This window comes from Chiloscyllium plagiosum, unplaced genomic scaffold (genome assembly GCF_037043375.1).
Source record: "Chiloscyllium plagiosum isolate Xiang-an unplaced genomic scaffold, Cpla_swu_hap1 HiC_scaffold_7, whole genome shotgun sequence".
NCBI classification, from domain to species: Eukaryota; Metazoa; Chordata; class Chondrichthyes; order Orectolobiformes; family Hemiscylliidae; genus Chiloscyllium; species Chiloscyllium plagiosum.
In genome coordinates, this window is record NW_028270145.1 from 9,710,025 (window position 1) to 9,728,903 (window position 18,879).

Here is an 18,879-nt window from a genome sequence, read left to right on the forward strand (position 1 = left end):
AATTGAATTTTACAAGGAGTTGTTCAGGTGTATAGATAGGGTATCACAGTTTGTGCAATTTATATGGATTTCAGCAAAGTACATGGGAGATTAACATAGAAGATAAAATCATATGGGATCCAGGGTCACTTGGCAAGTCGGATCCAAAAGTGAGAGGAGAGTGGTTGGAGAAGGCTGTTTGTGTGACTGGAGGCTGGGGTCCAGTGAGGTACCACAAGAATCAATGCTGGGTCCCTTATTGTTTGATGTGTGTATATATATATATATAAATGATAGAGAAAAAAGAATGTGTGGGAGTGGTGGGGAATGATAGAGTCATAGAGTCATAGAGATGTACAGCATGGAGACAGACCCTTCGGTCCAACCCGTCCATGCTGACCAGATATCCCAATCTAGTCCCACCTGCCAGCACCTGGCCCATATCCTTCCAAACCCTTCCTATTCATATACCCATCCAAATGCCTCTTAAATGTTGCAATTGTACCAGCTTCCACCACATCCTCTGGCAGCTCATTCCATACACGTACCACCCTCTGCGTGAAAAAGTTGCCCCTTAGATCACTTTTATATCTTTCCCCTCTCACCCTAAACCTATGCACTCTAGTTCTGGACTCCCCAACGCCAGGGAAAAGTCTTTGTCTATTTATCCTATCCATGCCCCTCATAATTTTGTAAACCTCAATAAGGTCACCCCTCAGCCTCCGACACTCCAGGGAAAACAGCCCCAGCCTGTTCAGCCTCGCCCTGTAGCTCAGATCCTCCAACCCTGGCAACATCCTTGTAAATCTCTTCTGAACCCTTTCAAGTTTCACAACATCTTTCCGATAGGAAGGAGACCAGAATTGCACGCAATATTCCAACAGTGGCCAAACCAATGTCCTGTACAGCCACAACATGACCTCCCAACTCCTGTACTCAATACTCTGACCAATAAAGGAAAGCATACCAAACGCCTTCTTCACTATCCTATCTACCTGCGACTCCACTTTCAAGGAGCTATGAACCTGCACTCCAAGGTCTCTTTGTTCAGCAACACTCCCTAGGACCTTACCATTAAGTGTATAAATCCTGCTAAGATTTATTTTCCCAAAATGCAGCTCCTCGCATTTGTCTGAATTAAACTCCATCTGCCACTTCTCAGCCCATTGGCCCATCTGATCATGATCCTGTTGTAATCTGAGATAACCCTCTTCGCTATCCACTACACCTCCAATTTTGGTGTCATCTGCAAACTTACTAACTGTACCTCTTATGCTTGCATCCAAATCATTTATGTAAATGACAAAAAGTAGAGGACCCAGCACCGATCCCAGTGGCACTCCACTGGTCACAGGCCTCCAGTCTGAAAAACAACCCTCCACCACCACCCTCTCTCTTCTACCTTTGAGTCAGTTCTGTATCCAAATGGCTAGTTCTCCCTGTATTCCATGAGATCTAACCCTGCTAATCAGTGTCCCATGGGGAACCTTGTCGAACGACTTACTGAAGTCCATATAGATCACATCTACTGCTCTGCCCTCATCAATCTTCTTTGTTACTTCTTCAAAAAATTCAATCAAGTTTGTGAGACATGATTTCCCACCCACAAAGCCATGTTGACTATCCTGAATCAGCCCTTGCCTTTCCAAATACATATACAACCTGTCCCTCAGGATTCCCTCCAACAACTTGCCCACCACCGAGGTCAGGCTCATCGGTCTATAGTTCCCTGGCTTGTCTTTACTGCCCTTCTTAAACAGTGCCACCACGTTTGCCAACTTCCAGTCTTCTGGCACCTCACCTATGACTATCGATGATACAAATATCTCAGCAAGAGGCCCAGCAATCACTTCTCTAGCTTTCCACAGAGTTCTTGGGTACACCTGAACAGGTCCTGGGGATTTATCCACTTTTAACCGTTTCAAGACATCCAGCACTTCATCCTCTGTAATCTGGACATGTTGCAAGATGTCACCATCTATTTCCCTACAGTCTATATCTTCCATATCCTTTTCCACCGTAAAAACTGATGCAAAATATTCATTTAGTATCTCCCCCATTTTCTGTGGCTCCACACAAAGGCCGCCTTGCTGACCTTTGAGGGTCCCTATTCTCTCTCTAGTTACACTTTTGTCCTTAATATATTTGTAAAAACCCTTTGGATTCTCCTTAATTCTATTTGCCAAAGCTATCTCATGTCCCCGTTTTGCCCTCCAGATTTCCCTCTTAAGTATACTCCTACTTCCTTTATACTCTTCTAAGAATTCACTCGATCTATCCTGTCTATACCTGACATATGCTTCCTTCTTTTTCTTAACCAAACCCTCAATTTCTTTAGTCATCCAGCATTCCCTATACCAACCAGCCTTCCCTTTCATCCTGACAGGAATATACTTTCTCTGGATTCTTGTTATCTCATTTCTGAAGGCTTCCCATTTCCCAGCTGTCCCTTTACCTGCGAACATCTGCCTCCAATCAGCTTCCGAAAGTTCTTGCCTAATACCATCAAAATTGGCCTTTCTCCAATTTAGGACTTCAACTTTTAGATCTGGTCTATCCTTTTCCATCGCTATTTTAAAATGAATAGAATTATGTTCGCTGGCCCCAAAGGGCTCCCCCACTGACACCTCAGTCACCTGCCCTGCCTTATTTCCCAAGAGTAGGTCAAGTTTTGTACCATCTCTAGTAGGTACATCCACATACTGAATCAGAAAATTGTCTTGTGCACACTTAAGAAATTCCTCTCCATCTAAACCTGTAACACTATGGCAGTCCCAGTCAATGTTTGTAAAGTTAAAATCCCCTACCATAACTACCCTATTATTCTCACAGATAGCTGAGATCTCTTTACAAGTTTGTTTCTCAATTTCCCTCTGACTATTGGGGGTCTATAATACAATCCCAATAAGGTGATCATCCCTTTCTTATTTCTCAGTTCCACCCAAATAACTTCCCTGGATGTATTTCCGGGAATATCGTCCCTCAGCACAGCTGTAATGCTATCCCTTATCAAAGCTGCCACTCCCCCTCCTCTCTTGCCTCCCTTTCTATCCGTCCTGTAGCATTTGTATCCTGGAACATTAAGCTGCCAGTCCCACCCAGCCCTGAGCCAAGTTTCCGTAATTGCTATGATATCCCAGTCCCATGTTCCTAACCATGCCCTGAGTTCATCTGCCTTCCCTGTTAGGCCCCTTGCATTGAAATAAGTGCAGTTTAATTTATTAATCCTACCTTGTCCCTGCCTGCCCTGACTGTTTGACTCACTTCTGTTCTCAGCTGTACCTGTCTCAGATCGATCTCTTTCCTCACTATCTCCCTGGGTCCCAACCCCCCACCTTACTAGTTTAAATCCTCCCAAGCAGTTCTAGCAAATTTCCCTGCCAGTATATTAGTCCCCTTCCAATTTAGGTGCAATCCGTCCTTTTTGTACAGGTCACTTCTCCCCCAAAAGACTTTCCAATGATCCAAAAGTGTGAATCCTTCTCCCATACACCAGCTCCTCAGCCATGCATTCCTCTGTTTTATCCTCCTATTCCTGCCCTCACTGGCTTATAGCACTGGGAGTAATCCAGATATTACTACCCTTGAGGACCTCCTTTTTAAATTTCTGCCAACTCTCTGTGATCTCCCTTCAGAGTCTCTTGCAGATAGAGTGAAGATTTGCCAGGTGATTGACAATGAGGAAGAAGGTCTTAGGTTACAGGAAGGTATAAACAGAATGCTCAGATGGGTAGATCAGTGGCAGATGAAATTTAACCCAGATAAACTTTGGAAGAAGTAACAGGCAAAGGAGTACTCAATGAAGGCAGGACACTAGAAAGCTCCGAGGAGCAGAGTGGATAGAAAGTCACTGTTTCCCTTAGTTGAAGGGTCAATAACAAGGTGGCCTAATTTTAAGATGAGGACAGGAGGTTTGGAGGGTTTGAGGAAAATTGTTTTCACACAAAGAATGCTGGGAATCTGAAATTCACTGTCTGGGAGGATAGGTGAAGCGGGATACCTCACAACTTTTACAGGCACTTGAATGAGCACTTAAAATGTCATAACATCCAAGGCTATGGGTCAAGTGTAGAGGAAGAGTAGTTTTTGTGGGTACAAACATGATGGGCTGAAGGCTTTTTCTTTATTGTGTGATTCTATTACTCTAAATGAAGACAAAGGAGCCTTCCAAATCTCCTTTCAGAAACACAAGGGCAGCAGTTACATGGGAATGCTGCTCCCTCTGTGTTCCCCTCACCATCTTGACTTGGAAATGCATCATTGTTCCTTCAGTGACACTGGCTCCAAATCCTGGAACTTTCTTCTTAACTGTGGGCGTACCTATCACCCATCGGCTGCAGCTGTTCAGGTGTGCAGCTCACCACCACTTAATAAAGGCCAAAGAAAGAGAGAAGTAAGTTCTGGCCCGGCTCGTGACACACTCATTCCATGAAAAAAGTTTTTAAAATTGCTAATCATCACATTTGTTTCGGGTGGAATGAAAGTTTTCCCTTTAGTGAACTGCTCCCTGACCTGTGGATTCTCTGTCTTTGGTTTTCTCATTTCTCTGATCAGCCCATTTCCCTTCTGTCTCAGCCAACCCTTGAGTCCCTTCTTCCTTGCTTTAAAGTTTCAGGCTTAAAATTTCCCATCTTGGTATGTTCTCTGTGGCTGCTAGCATGAAACCACAGGCATAAATAGGTAGCCTTAACATTATAAGTGTCATGAGCTGGACCAGAACTTGATTCTCTCTCTCCTTGGTCTATATTAGGTGGTGGCGAGCTATGTACCTGCACAGCTGCAGTTCATGTGTAATAGGTATACCCGCACTTAGGTAACATTATAACTTATTTTGCAAGTCATGTCATTAGGCATTGCTCGATAAGAGGTCATATGATCAGAATGTCATGCAGTCAACCGTCCAGGAGATACCCCCAGCCAGTTGGACAATGCCAGTTATTTCCTTTACTAATGTCCTTTAGGGAAGGAAACTGCCATACTTACTTGGTCTGGCCTACATGTGACTCCAGTTCCAAAGCAGTGTGGAACCCTCTGGGCAATAAATGCTGGCTTAGTCATCGATGCCCACATCCCATGAACGAATGAAAAGAATAGAGGCTTATGTGGGGCAATACCATTGAAGTGAGCGAGTTGAACAAAATGGGGTGTTCCTGTACTGCACACTCTTTGCGATTCTACGTCAGTGGTTGAGTGGGGAAGAAAGGGTTGTTGAGGAAAAAAAATAACGCGTGAATGGGATTTTGTGTGGACCTGTTGGGCAGAAGGGTCTGTTTCCACCCTGTAGGGATTTTATTCACTGGTGCTCAGTGGCAATGGTTATATACTATCTTTGTAGTGAGAATAAAACTTTGTACTTATTGGGGAGTAATAGCGCTGTCCCAGCCTGGCCCCAACAGTCGATGACTGCTGGAAAAATGAACCCAATGAACTCCGTACCGATTGCCAACATTTTACAGCGCAATCACTTCCAGGCGGCTTTCAGTTTTTATGGAGCCAATTAGACAAAGCTGTTCACAACACAAGGTCCTCATAAGGGATCACTGTCATAAATAACATGAAATGTGGAGTGCAGCTGCAGGATCTGGAAACAAGTATTCTGTGAAATACGAAAAGGGCAACAAAACCAGGAGATTGTCTGCTAGTTTTCTATCCCAGCATGCAGCCTAGATATATCCTTCTGTGCCCACTTTCCTTTACCTTTGTCTAAAGGAACATTATGGAGGGAAATGTTGAGCCTAAGTCTAGAATACAAATGGAGTCTAATTTGGACAAGGTGCCAAAGTGCTTTTTGGGGTAAAAAGAACAAAGAAAAGCAAACCAAAATAGAGTGGAATTGCATAGTGGGTACAGGATTGAAGGGGTCTAGGGGTATATTGTGCACATCATTGAAGGCAGTAGGGGAGGTACATAAAGCATGCAGGATCCTGAGCTTTGTAAAAAGGGCAAGCGCAAGGGATTTTTATGATAAATCTATATTACACATTGGATGGAAAGCAACTGGATTACCTTTCTCACTAGCTGGGTCAAAATACAAGAACTCCCTCCCTAACAGCATTGTGGATCCACCTACACCAAATGGACTGCCGCTGTTCTGAAGACAGCTCACCATCACTTCTCAAGAGCAACTCAGGATGGAAAAAACGATTTGGATCTGAACATAGGAGATACAGTTAATAAGTTTGCAGATGATACCAAAATTGGAGATGTCAAGGGACATCAGATTACAAGGGATCTTGATCAGATGGGTTAATGGGCTGAGGACTGGCAGATGGAGTTTAATTTAAATAAATATGAGATGTTACATTTTGGAAAAGCACATCAGAGCAGGACTTATACACTTAATGGTAAGGTCCTAGGGAGTGTTGCTGAACAAAGAGACCTTGGAGTGCAGGTTCATAGCTCCTTGAAAGTGGAGTCACAGGTAGATAGGATAGTGAAGAAGGCATTTGGTATTCTTTCCTTTATTGGTCAGAGTATTGAGTGCAGGAGTTGGGAGCTAATGTTGCGGCTGTACAAGACATTGGTTAGGCCACCTTTGGAATATTGCATGCACTTGTGGTCTCTTCTTATCAGAAGGATGTTGTGAAACTTGAAAGGATTCAGAAAAGATTTACAAGACTGTGCCAGAGTTGGAGGATTTAAGCTATAGGGAGAGGTTGAACAGGCTGGGGCTGTTTTCCCTGGAGCGTCGGAGGCTGAGGGGTGACTTAAAATCATGAGGGACATAGATAGGATAAATAGAGCAAATATTTTCCCTGGGGTTGGGGAGTCTAGAACTAGAAAGCATAGATTTAGGTGAGAAGGGAAAGATATAATAGAGACCTAAGGGGCAATGTTTTCATGCAGAAGGTGGTGCGTGTATGATATGAGCTGCCAGAAGAAGTGGTAGGAGGCTGGTACTTAAAAGGCATCTGGATGGGCATATGGATAGGAAAGGATTAGTGGGATATGGGCCAAGTGCTGGTAAATGGGACGAGAGTAGAATATCTGGTTAGTATGAATGAGTTGGACTGAAGGGTCTGTTTCTGTGCTGTCCATCTCTATGACTCTATGACTGTATAAATGCCGGCATCATACATATTCTATCAATGTTGAAATCTGGCAGTTGCTATGAGTTGGTGGGCTCCTCATTGATGGTCCAATGTGCTTATTCTTAAAATTCGGTATCCGTTACTTCAAAACTTTGCTGGTTTGTCCTCAACTTCGAGACTTCTCTGTGTAAAGTTGATGATGATCACAGGCATTACTCAAGAAGTCCGCCCTCTACTCGCTTATTTCCTCATCCACAAAATCAACAAATGGTTACTAATTGTGAATAATGTTTTTGATATTTCCTCTCATACCTTTGGCTTTTCTAGCCTGTTGCTGCCCTGGCTTCAGTCCTGCCTCCCTTTCCCACTTCAGACTCCCAGGGTGAGATTGGAGTTGTTGTAAAGAGACAAGCTGTGCTTTCATGAATGTCATGTGGATCATTTGCTTCAAAGTGGATATCTAACAAAGGGAGAGCAGGCGAAAGTTCTTGCAGATCCAATCCCTTCTACGTACCGGAGTGAAAGTCAGAAAGAAAGTGAAGGTTGTTAACAAACTGAAAGTTTGGGATCGCAAAGTGGCTCGGGGTCTTTGATTGAGACAAAACACTCCCTGTTCTCAGTCCCAACCATTAATTAGAGTTGGTAGTCATAGTTAAAGTTTCAATGTGACACACAGCAATGTTGAGAGAGTAGCATAAAAATTGAAGGAAATAGCAAGACAGAAAGAGGAAGAAACCAAATTGTTGAATTACAATTCTTAAAAGAAGCAAGAAAATACATTTCTATTTTTTTTACTTCTGTCAAATGACTTTTAAAAAAAACATATTGGTATTAAGGGAAAACATTTTCTCCACACAAATTACTTTGCCAGATCTGTTATATACAGTTAGGTTGTGGGTACAGTAAAAGTTAGTGTGCAACCCAAATTGTTAGAAGTTTAGGTTTTATGTTGATTTAGTTGTGGGTTTCCTCTGGGTGCTGCAGTTTCCTCCCACAGTCCAAAGGCATGCAAGTTAGGTGGATTGGCCATGTGAAATTGCCCATAGTGTCCAGGGATGTGGAAGCTAGGTGGGAAATACAGGGTTATATAAGGTAGGAGAGGTGGGTCTGGATGGGATGGTCTTAAGAGGGGCAATGTGGACTTGATGGGCCAAATGGCCTGCTTCCACACTATAGGGATTCTATGAGAGTCATATTGTATTGAAGCAATTTACACACAAGTACTATTTCACATTTTAGTGTACAAATATTTTTGAGTAGGGAGGACATGTTGCAAATTGCAAGATCTGAACAATCTATGTTTTTTTTATTTCAAAAATATACTTTATTCATAAAATAATTTGATGGTCTGTACGTTGGTCATGCCATACATATGTAAACATGTACATACAGAGATCAGAATTTATCATTTTTATACAGGTCAATACATTTTTCAATCATATGCCCATATAATTAGCTGAGGCGTCAGCGGAGCCCAAATGACTGTGCGGGCCCCCTGTTCTTCTTTAGGCAGGCAGACTTTACACAGTGGTCTTTCCCCACCGCGCCTTGGCGGCAGCTGCCCCAAGCTTCAGCGCATCCCTCAACACGTAGTCCTGGACCTTGGAATGTGCCAGTCTGCAACACTCAGTCGGGGTCAACTCCTTCAGCTGGAAGATCAACAGGTTTCGGACCACCCAGAGAGCGTCCTTCACCGAGTTGATGATCCTCCAGGACAGTTGATGTTCGTCTCGGTGTGCGTCCCGGGGAACAGGCCGTAGAGCACGGAGTCCCGCGTCACGGCGCTGCTCGGGACGAACCTCGACAAACACCACTGCATTCCTCTCCAGACTTCTTCTGCGTAGGCACATTCCAGAAGGAGGTGTGTGACAGTCTCGTCCCCACCCGCAGCCACTTCGAGGGCAGCGTGCGGTGCGGCTGAGAGTCCGGGCGTGCATAAAAGATCTCACAAGCAGAGACCTTCTCACCACCAGCCAAGCCATGTCTTGGTGCTTGTTGGAAAGTTCTGGCGATGAGGCATTCTGCCAAATGGCTTTGACAGTCTGCTCAGGGAACCACTCAATAGGATCCACCCTCTCCTTTTTCCGGGTCTCAAGGACACCACGTGCTGACCACTTCCTGATGGACTTGTGGGTCAAAGGTGTTTTTCTTCATAAACTTCTCCACGAAGGACAGGTGATATGGAACGGTCCAACTACTCGGAGCGTTCCGCGGCAGCGAGGCCGGGCCCATCCTTCGCAACACCGGGGACAGGTAGAACCTCAGTACATAGTGACACTTGGTGTTTGCGTACCGGGAATCCATGCACAGCTTGATGCAGCCACACACAAAGGTGGCCATCAGGGTGAGGGTGGCATTGGGTGTATTTTTTCCCCCGTTGCCCAGATCTTTGTACACCAATCCCTTCGGACCCGGTCCATCTTTGACCTCCATATAAACTGGAAGATGGCCCGGGTGACTGCAGCGGCACAGGTTCTGGGAATAGGCCAGACCTGTGCCACGTATAATAGCAATGACAGTGCCTCACACCTGATGACCAGGTTTTTTCCCGCGATGGAGAGCAACCGTAGCTTCAATCTGCCCAGTTTCTGCCTCACTTTGCTGATACGCTTCTCCCAAGACTTGGCGCACTCCCCAGCCCCTCCGAACCAAATACCCAGCACCTTCAGGTGGTCGGTCCTGACGGTGAAGGGGATCGAGGATTGGTCGGTCCAGTTCCCGAAGAGCATGGCCTCGCTCTTGCCTCGGTTTACCTTGGCCCCTGAGGCCCGTTCGAACTGGTCACATATGCACATGAGTCTGCGCACGGACAGCGGATCCGAGCAGAAAATGGCGACGTCATCCATGTACAGGGAGGCCTTAACCTGCAGGCCCCCGCTGCCAGGAATAGTCACCCCTCTCAGGCTCGCATCCTTCCTGATGGACTCGGCAAATGGCTCTATGCAGCACACAAACAAGGCAGGAGAGAGGGGGCAGCCCTGCCTGACTCCAGATCTGACTGGGAAGCTATCTGATTCCCACCCATTGATTGAGACTGCACTGACAATGTTGGTGTAGAGCAGTCTGATCCAATTGCAGATTCCCTCCCCAAAGCCCATTTTGGAGAGAACATCTCTCATATACCTGTGTGATATCCTGTCAAAGGCTTTCTCCTGGTCCAGGCTGATCAGGCAGGTGTCCAACCCTCTGTCCTGCACGTAGGCGATCGTATCCCTGAGGAGTGCGAGACTCTCAGCGATCTTCCTGCCCGGCACAGCACAGGTTTGGTCAGGGTGAATCACCGACCCCAGAGCAGACCTGACCCGGTTGGCGATTACCTTTGACAGAATTTTGTAATCCGTGTTCAACAGTGAGATTGGTCTCCAATTTTTGAGTTCCTCCCTCTCCCCCTTCCGCTTGTAGATGAGGGTGATGATGCCTTTCCTCATGGATTCACTCATGGTACCTGCCCGAAGCATACTGACATACACCTCCAGCAGGTCCTGGCCAATCAAGTCCCACAGAGTGGAATAGAGCTCGACCGGTAAGACATCGCTTCCGGGAGTTTTATTCTTTTTGAAGGACTCGAGGGCCTTGGTCAGCTCGTCCAGAGATAGCGGCTGGTCCAACCTCTCTCGTGTTCTGTCGTCTAGGACCTCCGTGATAGAGGACAGGAACGACTGGGAGGCCGTGCTGTTGGTCGGCTTCACGTCATACAGACTGGCATAGAAGGATTTACTGATCCTCATGACGTCAGCCTGAGATGACGTTATCGAGCCATCTTCTTCCTTCAGGCTGCTGAGCACGGAGCTCTCTTTGTGCACCTTCTGGAAGAAGAAATGTGAGCACGTCTCGTCCTGCTCCACCGAGCGGACCCTGGACCGGATGATTATCGGAGGCCTCCAAAGCAAAGAGCTAGGCTTGCTGGCCCTTCTGAACAATCTATGTTATTATCCTCTCTGCTACACTCTCTGGGGTTATGTTGGTTCAGTGATCGCTGCCTGCAATGGAACATATCTTATTCAATGCAATACCCAGCTTGGTCAGTGGTGAAAGTGCAGCTTCACTGCTCTGAAGAAAATCCAGACTAATGCATCTCATCTGAGCAGACTTTGGGAAGGAAGCAAATAGAGAGGGCGCAGAAAAGATTCATGTGAATGGTTTCAAAGTTAAGATCAGTTGCAGACAGGAAAAGTTGGGCTGTTCTGCTTAGCCAATAGGAGGTTGAGAGAAATTGTATAGAGGAATTCTACATCAGGAGGAGGCTGAATTAAAAACAGATAGGGAAAAAATACCCCATTGGTGGAAGGTTCAAACTTGAAAGGCACTATTTTTAGGGTGATGTTTCAATTATTTGTTCATGGGATGTGGGTTACACCGTCTGGGCCTCATGTGTTGCCAATCCCTAATAGCCCTTGAGAAGGTAGTGGTGAGCTGCCTTCTGAAAATGCTACATTCAAGTGGTGTATGTCAACCCACAGTGCTATTAGGAAATGAATCTCAGGTTTTTGACACAGGGACACTAAAGGAATGGTGTCCTTTAGTCCGGATGGTGTGTGGCTTGGAGGGGAACGTAAAGGCATTCTCACATATCAGCTCTTCTGTCTGTCTAGGTGGTAGAAGTAGTGGGTTTGGAAGGTGTTGTTGAAAGAGCTCGGTTAGTTATGGCAGTGTGTCTTATAGATAGTATATAACTATTGCCACTGAGCACCAGTGAATAGAATCCCTACAGGGCGGAAATAGGCCCTTCTGCCCAACAGGTCAACACTGACCCTCCGAAGACTAACATATCCAGACCCAATCCCCTATACCTACCCCTGACTAATGTACCTAACCTAGGCATCTCTGAACATTATGGCCAATTTATGGCCAATTTACCTAATCTGTGGGAGGAAACCAGAGCATCCAAAGGAAACCCATACAGACACGAGGTGAATGTGCGAACACCACACAGACAGCCGCCCGAGTCTGGAATCGAACGCGGATGCCTGCCGCTGTGAGGCAGCCGTGCTAACCACTGAGTCACCTTGCCACCCTAAGCCTCCGGGCCGTCCTATGTGAATGTTGAAGGTATTAGATAAGATGCCAATAACCGGGCGGCTTTGTCCTGGATAGTGTCAAGCTTCTTGAGCAGTGTTGAAATATTCAAGCAGTGGAAAATACTCCACCATACTTGTCTATCGTAATTAGGAGACTTTGAGGAGTCAGGAAAATGATTTCTCACCCAGAATTCCTAGCCTCTGACATTCTCCTGTAACTACTGTGTGTTAAATGTTCAGTGTGTGTTGAATGTTAAACATGAAGGATGTTGATGGGGATTTCAGGGATGGTGCTACTATTGATTGGCAAAAGAATTAACAGCTGCATGAATAAAAGTGGGTTTTTTAAACAGTGATTGCTATGATCTGGAATGCACTGCCTAAAAATATAATAAAGGAATATTCATTTAAGGCCTTCAAAAGAGAATAGAGTCATAATTCGGAGAGAAACATTTAAAGGAACATGGGCAAAGGTGAGAGGGTAGAAATTTTTGACCATTTTTGCAGAGAGCCAACATGGATTCAGTGGACCCCATGGCTGTCTTCTGTATGGTAATCATTCAATGAGTACATGTGGGGTCTGTTAAATAATTCCCATTATTGTCTTTTTGAACAGCGTTGTTCATAATTGCAGAAATGTTTTGCTTTAAAAAGTCTCTGGCAGCAATGTCTGTTTGTAGAGCATATTCAATGGGCTATGGTACTGTTCTTAGGATTTAACTCCTACATTGGGTTTGGAGCACTAAGAGACCTATACAGTGGAGTCGTGTATTTAAGGTATCTTGCATGGTACCCTAAAAGAGAAGTCTAGCTTTCTACATAAGACAACTGTCTACTTTTGTGAACCCGCTCCCAGTAGATAGTAGAATGATGCTGGTAAAGGAAAGCCCTTGGATATCACAAAGATGAGGGAGTGAAACAATGAATTAATTTAAACTAATCAGAGATTCAGTGAAGACTGGGTTTGTTTTTAAATTTTGAAGACCTGTTGAAGCTAGGGAAAGCTGCTGAGGTAGCTCTGTCTTTTAAGGATAACATTGGTATTGTTGCGAGAGGTGACCTTTGTTCAGAAAAACATATGCAGAACCATTCGGGTAGTAAAGGTAGGAAATCACTTGTGGGAGTAGTTTACAGGCCTGCTAACAGAGGCTGCACTGTAGGACACACTATACAGGAAGAATGTTTGCAGTTGACATCAAAATTGGAGGTGTAGTGGACAGCGAAGAAGGTTACCTCTGTACAACAGGATCCTGATCAAATGGGCCAATGGACTAAGGAGTAGCAGATGGAGTTTAATTTAGGCAAATGTGAGGTGCTGCAATTTGGAACGGCAAATCAGGACAGGACTTATACACTTAATGGTAAGGTCCTGGGAGTGTTGCTGAACAAAGAAACTTGGAGTGCAGGTTCATAGCTCCTTGAAAGTGGGGTCACAGGTTGATAGGATGGTGAAGAAGGTGTTTGGTATGCTTTCCTTTATTGGTCAGAGTATTGAGTACAGAAGTTGGGAGTTCATGTTGCTGCTACAGGACATAGGTTAGGCCAATTTTAGAATATGGCATTCAATTCTGGTGTCCATGCTATAGGGTATCTGGATGGGCATATGAATAGGAAGGATTTAAAGGGATATGGGCCAAGTGCTGACAAATAGGATTAGATTTGGTTGGGATATCTGGTCGGCATGGGGGAGTTGGACCGAAGCTGTACATCTCTTTAACTCTAAATAGTGGAGGATTATAAAAATGATACAGCAATACCATTGATGATTTTAGTCTGCATTGGATGAACCAAATTGGAAAAGATAGCATGGAAGATGAGTTCATAGAATATGTTAAGATTAACTTCTTAAAGCAATCCTTTCTAATGATAACTAGAACAGACCTTTTTAGACTTAGTAATGTGCCTTAAGACAGGAAAATATCTGTGACTGGTAGTGTCGTTTTTTTTCAAAATGTTCCTCCCGTCACAGTTGTAAGAATTTTGTTTAGAAGTATAGAAAAAAAAACATTATATGAATGGAATGAGATTGCAGAACTCTCTGGGATAAAGGGATTCGGGTGTTCTAGTACTTCAATCACACATAAATAAACTACAGATGTAGCAAGCAATTAGGAGGAGAAATCAAATTTTTTTTATTGCACTGAGAGTTGAATGTAAATTTGCAGAATTTGTGTTACAATTGTACAGGCTGTTAGTGAAATTACTTCTGAAGTACAGTGTTCAGTTTTAGTCTCCTTGCTAATGAAAGAATGTAGCTATGTGAAGAACAGTTCAGAGAAGGATCACTTGACTGATCCCTGAGACGAGGAGGTTATCTTCTGAGATAGAGTTGAGTGAGTTGGGCCTTTCCTATTGGAGTTTAGAAAAATGAGAGGTGAACTCATTGAAACATATTTAATCCAGATGGCACTTGACAGTCTGCATGTGAAAGGATTTTTCCTTTTGTTAGGGGGATCTAGAACTAAGGGACAGAGTTGAAGAATAAGTCTCCTTATAATATAGAGATGGGGAGAATGTCTTCTGTCAGATGATCTTCGGTCTGTTGAATTCTTGTTGCATTTTTACTCGGCCCCTATACAGGACAGACTCTGATGTCCTTATTAACCAAATTTCATCCTATTAACAAAATGGGACAAACTTTGGTCAATAAGACCTAGGCAAACTGATTTATTTATTTTTTTTAAAAAGTAGTCCATCTATAGAAATACTCAACTTGCAAAAAATTTCTTCACTTTATCGGAAGGTCATCAATACATTTAATTTCAGGGAGGCCATAACTTGGACATTTGAGAAAGTTGGTTGATAAATGGTCTGAGAAAACTATTCCCTCACCTCTGAAACCAGGCCAAACTTGTAATATAAATCTCTTGTTAATGGTAGTTAGAAAGACAGTTGTTGAAAATTGTTCAGTTTTATAAAAAAAATTCATTTGCATCTATGTACTTTCCCTGTATTGTTAAAGGACAGTCTGTGTCGGCTTCGAATGATAGTTAATGATAGTGTGGAGAGTAATGTTCACTGTATTCTGACAGACATATTGGCTGATTATGAATACAATGAATACTTAGCCTACAGAAAAGGGAAGATATTATTAACGTATCTAATGATGACAGAGTTCTGTGTCTCTCATACTAGGTACAAGCATTGAAAAATCAGTGAAAGACTTGCAGCGATGCACTGTCTCATTGGCCAGATACCAGCTTCTGATCAAAGAGGAAATGGATGCTTCTGTGAAGAAAGTCAAGGCAACGTTTGCGGAGTTGCAGGCCTGGTAAGTGTATCTAAAGTTAATAAATGGAAAAGGAAAAACATTTTAATATAATTTTTAAAAAGAACTTTTGTCAAAAATTTGCTTAATTAAATGCTACAATATTCTGCCATTACTGCAATATTGTAGCCAGAAATTTAGAATTTGGTGAACATTAAATATATATCTTAGTCACATTAGACCATCGATTTAGGGGTTGCAGTACCTAATCATGTTATTGTATTCTATGAGCTTGCACTGAAATCCCGCAATGGCTCAGCAAATTGATCCAGTTAAATTGTTGAGAGTATGCAGTACCCTAACTGAACGTAACAGAAGTACAACAGCTTTGCTGTTCCTGTTGATTTAAAAGGAGGCATTTTGATATGGATGGCTACTGTTGATTTTTCAATGAGCTGTAGTGTGTGCTCACATTAGGATTGGACAAGCTGGTGTTTGGTCTTCTCTAGTGCTGAATAACCCATTGACATTCACTGCCAAGGCCATTTGAGAATCACTGGCAACTGTAGAGTGGCATCCATGCCAGAAGTTACATGCTCATGAGAGGAGGGTAAGGAAGAAAACCAAGCAATTAACAAAACATTAGTTGGGTTGTTATTTGCACCTCAGGATGTAATAAATATTATCTTACTACAGGGAGCTGTTCTATAACATGATGGTTATGTTCTTGGGCGACACGGTCCTGTCCCCATTAGTCCAAGAACTCCCCACCTACGTTCGTGACACCACCCACGCCCTCCACCTCCTCCAGGATTTCCGCTTCCCCGGTCCCCAACGCCTCATCTTCACCATGGACATCCAGTCCCTGTACACCTCCATCCCCCATCACGAAGGACTCAAAGCACTCCGCTTCTTCCTTTCCCGCCGTACCACCCAGTACCCTTCCACCGACACCCTCCTTCGACTGACCGAACTGGTCCTCACCCTGAACAACTTTTCTTTCCAATCCTCCCACTTTCTCCAAACAAAAGGAGTAGCCATGGGCACCCGCATGGGCCCCAGCTATGCCTGCCTCTTCGTAGGGTATGTGGAACAATCCATCTTCGGCAACTACACCGGCCCCACCCCCCATCTTTTCCTTCGCTACATTGATGACTGTATCGGCGCTACCTCGTGCTCCCACGAGGAGGTTGAACAGTTCATCCACTACACTAACACCTTCCACCCCAACCTCAAATTCACCTGGACAGTCTCGGACTCCTCCCTCCCCTTCCTAGACCTTTCTGTTTCTATGTCAGGTGACCGAATCAACACGGACATCTACTACAAACCAACCGACTCCCACAGCTACCTGGACTACACCTCCTCCCATCCTGCCCCCTGTAAAAACGCCATCCCATTCTCCCAATTCCTTCGTCTCCGCCGCATCTGCTCCCAGGAGGACCAGTTCAAAATACGTACAACACAGATGGCCTCCTTCTTCAAGGACCGCAATTTCCCCCCCGACGTGGTCGACGGTGCCCTCCACCGCATCTCCTCCACTTCCCGCTCCTCCGCCCTTGAGCCCCGCCCCTCCAACCGCCACCAGGACAGAACCCCACTGGTCCTCACCTACCACCCCACCAATCTCCATGTACAGCGCATCATCCGCCGTCACTTCCGCCACCTCCAAACAGACCCCAGCACCAAGGATATATTTCCCTCCCCTCCCCTATCAGCTTTCCGTAGAGACCACTCCCTCCGCGACTCCCTTGTCAGATCCACACCCCCCAGCGACCCAACCTCCACTCCCGGCACCTTCCCTTGCAACCGCAGGAGGTGCAACACTTGCGCCCACACCTCCCCCCTCACTTCTCTCCAAGGCCCCAAAGGAAACTTCCATATCCGCCACAGATTCACCTGCACCTCCACCCACATCATCTACTGCATCCGCTGCAGCCGGTGTGGCCTCCTCTATATTGGGGAGACAGGCCGCCTACTTGCGGAGCGATTCAGAGAGCACCTCTGGGCCACCCGGACGAACCAACCCAACCAACCTGTAGCACAGCATTTCAACTCCCCCTCCCACTCCACCGAGGATATGCAGGTCATTGGACTCATCCACCGCCAAACCACAACAACCCGACGGTCGGAGGAGGAGCGTCTTATCTTCCGACTGGGAACCCTCCAACCGCAGGGGATGAACTTGGACTTCACCTGTTTCTTCATCCCCCCTCCCCCCACCTTGTCTCAGCCGGATCCCTCCAGCCCGGCACCGCCTTCCTGACCTGCAGTCTTCTTCTTGACCTCTCCGCCTCCATCCTACTCCGACCTATCACCCTCACCTTGACCTCTTTCCACCTATCACATTTCCAACGCCCCTCCTCCAAGTCCCTCCTCCCTACCTTTTATCTTCTCCTGCTGAATACTCTCTGCTCATTCCTGAAGAAGGGCCTGTGCCCGAAACGTCGAATCTCCTGTTCCCTGGATGCTGCCTGACCTGCTGTGCTGTTCCAGCAATAAAGTTTCAACTATGTTCTTGGGCAACCCTGTGTTCTAGAAAAATTGTGCTTTAGAAACAGCTTAAGGTGTTGGCGATGTAATTGCGTTACAGCCAACACACGTTTTAAATGTTCATGCTTTAGAAACAGAGTCCCCAATTTGTCAATCTCGTTACAGAGAATTTGTGTTAACGAAACATATGTTAAAAGCAGAATGATCTGTACAATGTGTGACATTGAATTAATCAATAATCTAAGATATTGACCCAGATTGGACCTGAGGAAGACAAATTAGAATATTTGCTTAGTGCTGTTTTATGAGCCAAGACCAGACCACAAATCTTTTGTTACAATCTGACCAGAGATGAGTAACTCTCTTTTTAAAAAGCAGACAACATCAGACTAAGAAAATAAAGCATAAAAATTCCATGGTTTTGAACAAACGGCGATAACCTAATTGTACAATGTCAGAACAGTAACACAATCTACAATGTATGTACAACTATATTATAAGTACATGGAATTAACATGGCGAGTAGATAATAGTCTATGAATGAACACCCCACAATGCACATCAAATAACAAATGCACCCAAGACAGATCCCACAGATTTCTGCTACAAGACATTAATGGCTGGTTGTTGTGTGGAGTTTGCATGTTCTCCCCATGAATGTATGGGTTTTTCATTGGGTGTTCTGGTTTCCTTCCACAGTCCAAAGATGTGTGGGTTAGATGGATTGGCCATGTTAAGTTGCCCCATTGATGTCCAGGGATATGCAGGCTAGATTGATTGGCCATGTACTTGTGAGGCTATAGTGATTTGGGGTAGGGGGGGTGCTGGCTCTGCGTGAGATGTTGTTTGGATGTTCGATGTAGACTTGATGGGCAGAATCCCTGCTGTGCAGATTTAGACCATTCTATGATTCTATGATTAATGACACAGCAGGTCCTTAAATGTTACTAAACTTCACAAGGCAGTATATATCTCTACCTTAACTGATCTGGCAATGTATTTCCTCTCAAGAGTCGTTCACTTGCTTGGCCTGCCTCAACAACTGCTCCCATTCCTAGGTCTCCAGTCCCCTGGGTTCTCAAGCTGCACTCCAGTACTTACACTCTCAGGTGAGCTGACAGCTCAGTGGTATTATCGCTATACTGTTAAT

General features: G+C 44.9%; 1 protein-coding gene across 1 annotated transcript in view; it reads left to right on the forward strand.

Moving 5' to 3' along the window:
* Nucleotides 1–18,879, forward strand: part of LOC122551286 (spermatogenesis-associated serine-rich protein 2-like) — a 161,906-nt gene that overhangs the window by 81,068 nt on the left and 61,959 nt on the right. Inside the window, exon 7 of the mRNA XM_043692962.2 lies at nucleotides 15,164–15,299. Within this exon, the coding sequence (XP_043548897.2) occupies nucleotides 15,164–15,299 (136 nt within the window). The remainder of the gene's footprint in view (nucleotides 1–15,163; nucleotides 15,300–18,879) is intronic.